Source organism: Cariama cristata, unplaced genomic scaffold, assembly GCF_000690535.1.
Source record: "Cariama cristata isolate BGI_N322 unplaced genomic scaffold, ASM69053v1 scaffold28270, whole genome shotgun sequence".
In the NCBI taxonomy this organism is placed as follows: Eukaryota; Metazoa; Chordata; class Aves; order Cariamiformes; family Cariamidae; genus Cariama; species Cariama cristata.
The window spans coordinates 6,952-8,763 of NW_009594522.1; the positions used below are offsets into that span (position 1 = coordinate 6,952).

Here is a 1,812-nt window from a genome sequence, read left to right on the forward strand (position 1 = left end):
CGTGTGGAGAGGGGTGAGGGCCTGTAACCAGCCACGTCTCACTGGCCAGCTCCACGATCTGCATCGTTCGGGCGACCATCTTCTCCTTGTCCTCCACAAATGGGGCAGGGATGTTGGCTGCCTGCTGGAACAGCCGAAAACTGAAAGAGCAAAGAGCTCATCGTTAGCACCAGGGCACAGGGAAGCCTCACCAAGCAGTGCCTCAGTAATCCAGCTCCCTCAATGGGCTTCTGCCCCCGCCCCCTTCAGCACACAGGGCTGCGAACTGTCTGAGGGAATATTTTTCCAGATGATCTGGTTTTGCCTTAGTGAATTCAGCAACAACATGCCTGTGTAACAGCACAGGTCACCCTGTCTGTGCTGGTGGACTTCTGCCCCGATCACGGCTGCATTTCAGAAGCTTTTCCACTCACTGGTGTCAAATGCAGGACTCTGAAATGCCTGAAAGGGGCTCCTGTTACCTGTTCAGGTGTGTCTTCACCAGATCCACCAGGCTCAGGGCCGGCACAGAGAGCCCGAGCTCTTTCTGAAGGCTCAGATAAACGCTGGCAAACAGCTCCTGCTTCGCATAAAGGAGGGAGCAGATCGTCCCCATCGTTAGGGGCCAGTTGTGCTGTCGACATGTCACGAAGACGCAGCAGCCCCCTAGAAGCTCCTTCTTCTCCAGACTGACCAGATGGAAGGAGGGGTGCTGGAGAGCTCTCTGGAAGTACGACACCGCCGTTTCCTCAAAAACCGTCGGGAGATGGAGGACTTTACAGAGATCCTGGACCCGCCTGATCCCTGTGAGAAGACACTGCCCTTAAAGACCAGCTTAAGCAGCTTCTCCTCAATATTACAGTGCAGCCAGCATTGATCCAGCCCCAAGCAAAGGCAGGAGAGCAGCCCAGTTCCTGCAGCTCCGCACACAGCGTGAAAATATCTCCCAAGTCCCTTAGCACAGGGGAGGCAGTTTGCTGAAGGCAGGCACTGGCTGGATGCAGAACTAACTGCCGCCTTCATGCTTTACTGCCAGCTCCGAAAGCTTTTACCATTTTAGAGAGCATTAGAAACACGTTAAAGAAAATAGAGTAGCACCAGGAGAGAATGGGTGTGTGAAGGAAACCGAACGGCATCCTCTTACCTCGCTGCAGGCAGCGGCTCAGCTGCTCTTTCTGGCCAGTGCTCTGGGAATACGCCACCTCTGAAAAACAGTCAGTGTTAGACCAAATAGTCTCGCAGTGACTCTGGGCGACACTGACATTTAGATTTTGGGTAACAGATGCCCATGGTACCGGATTTCAATTATCAGAATTGACAGGCCACTAAACTAGAGCTGGCAGCACAGGCTAAGTAATAGTGAGGTGCAGGATCCCCTTCAAGCCATTGCTTTGTTTACAAACAGAACGAGCAAACAGCCTCGGGGCTACTCCACTACACTTGTAAGAGATTTAAATGCCAAAGAGCAGCTCACCACCGGTTCCAAGCTTAAAACCTGGCAGAGAAGTGCTGTTGGTCTGACCCTATAATGGAAAAAAACATGCTGGTCTTTTGCTTCAGGAGGGAGGGAGGGAAGGGGAAAGCGGCTGGTCGAATCCTGGCATCACCCAGGCTCGCCCTCCACATAGAGGCCTGACACCAAGAGACGTGCAGACGAGCGTGGAGGGACAACGGCCCCTGCGCTGACTAAAATGGCTGCTTGGGGAGTGCTTCGTTGCTCGGACCGACTCAAGACTGGTCAAAACAAGCTTTTCACAGACGGTTTTGCACCAGGCCGAATGCAAACGCTCCAGGCAGGCTCTCCCCGCACCCAGTCATGCCGGTGACCCCGCC

General features: G+C 53.9%; 1 protein-coding gene across 1 annotated transcript in view; it reads right to left on the reverse strand.

Moving 5' to 3' along the window:
* BRF2 (BRF2, RNA polymerase III transcription initiation factor 50 kDa subunit) overlaps positions 1-1,183 on the reverse strand; it is a gene marked incomplete at its 5' end in the record, with an annotated part of 5,586 nt that extends 4,403 nt beyond the window's left edge. The window contains 3 exon segments of the mRNA XM_009698404.1: positions 1-140; positions 462-783; positions 1,124-1,183. The exon segment at positions 1-140 is cut by the window's left edge and continues 254 nt beyond it. Of these exon segments, the coding sequence (XP_009696706.1) occupies positions 1-140; positions 462-783; positions 1,124-1,183 (522 nt within the window).
* Between the last annotated feature and the right edge of the window lie 629 nt (positions 1,184-1,812).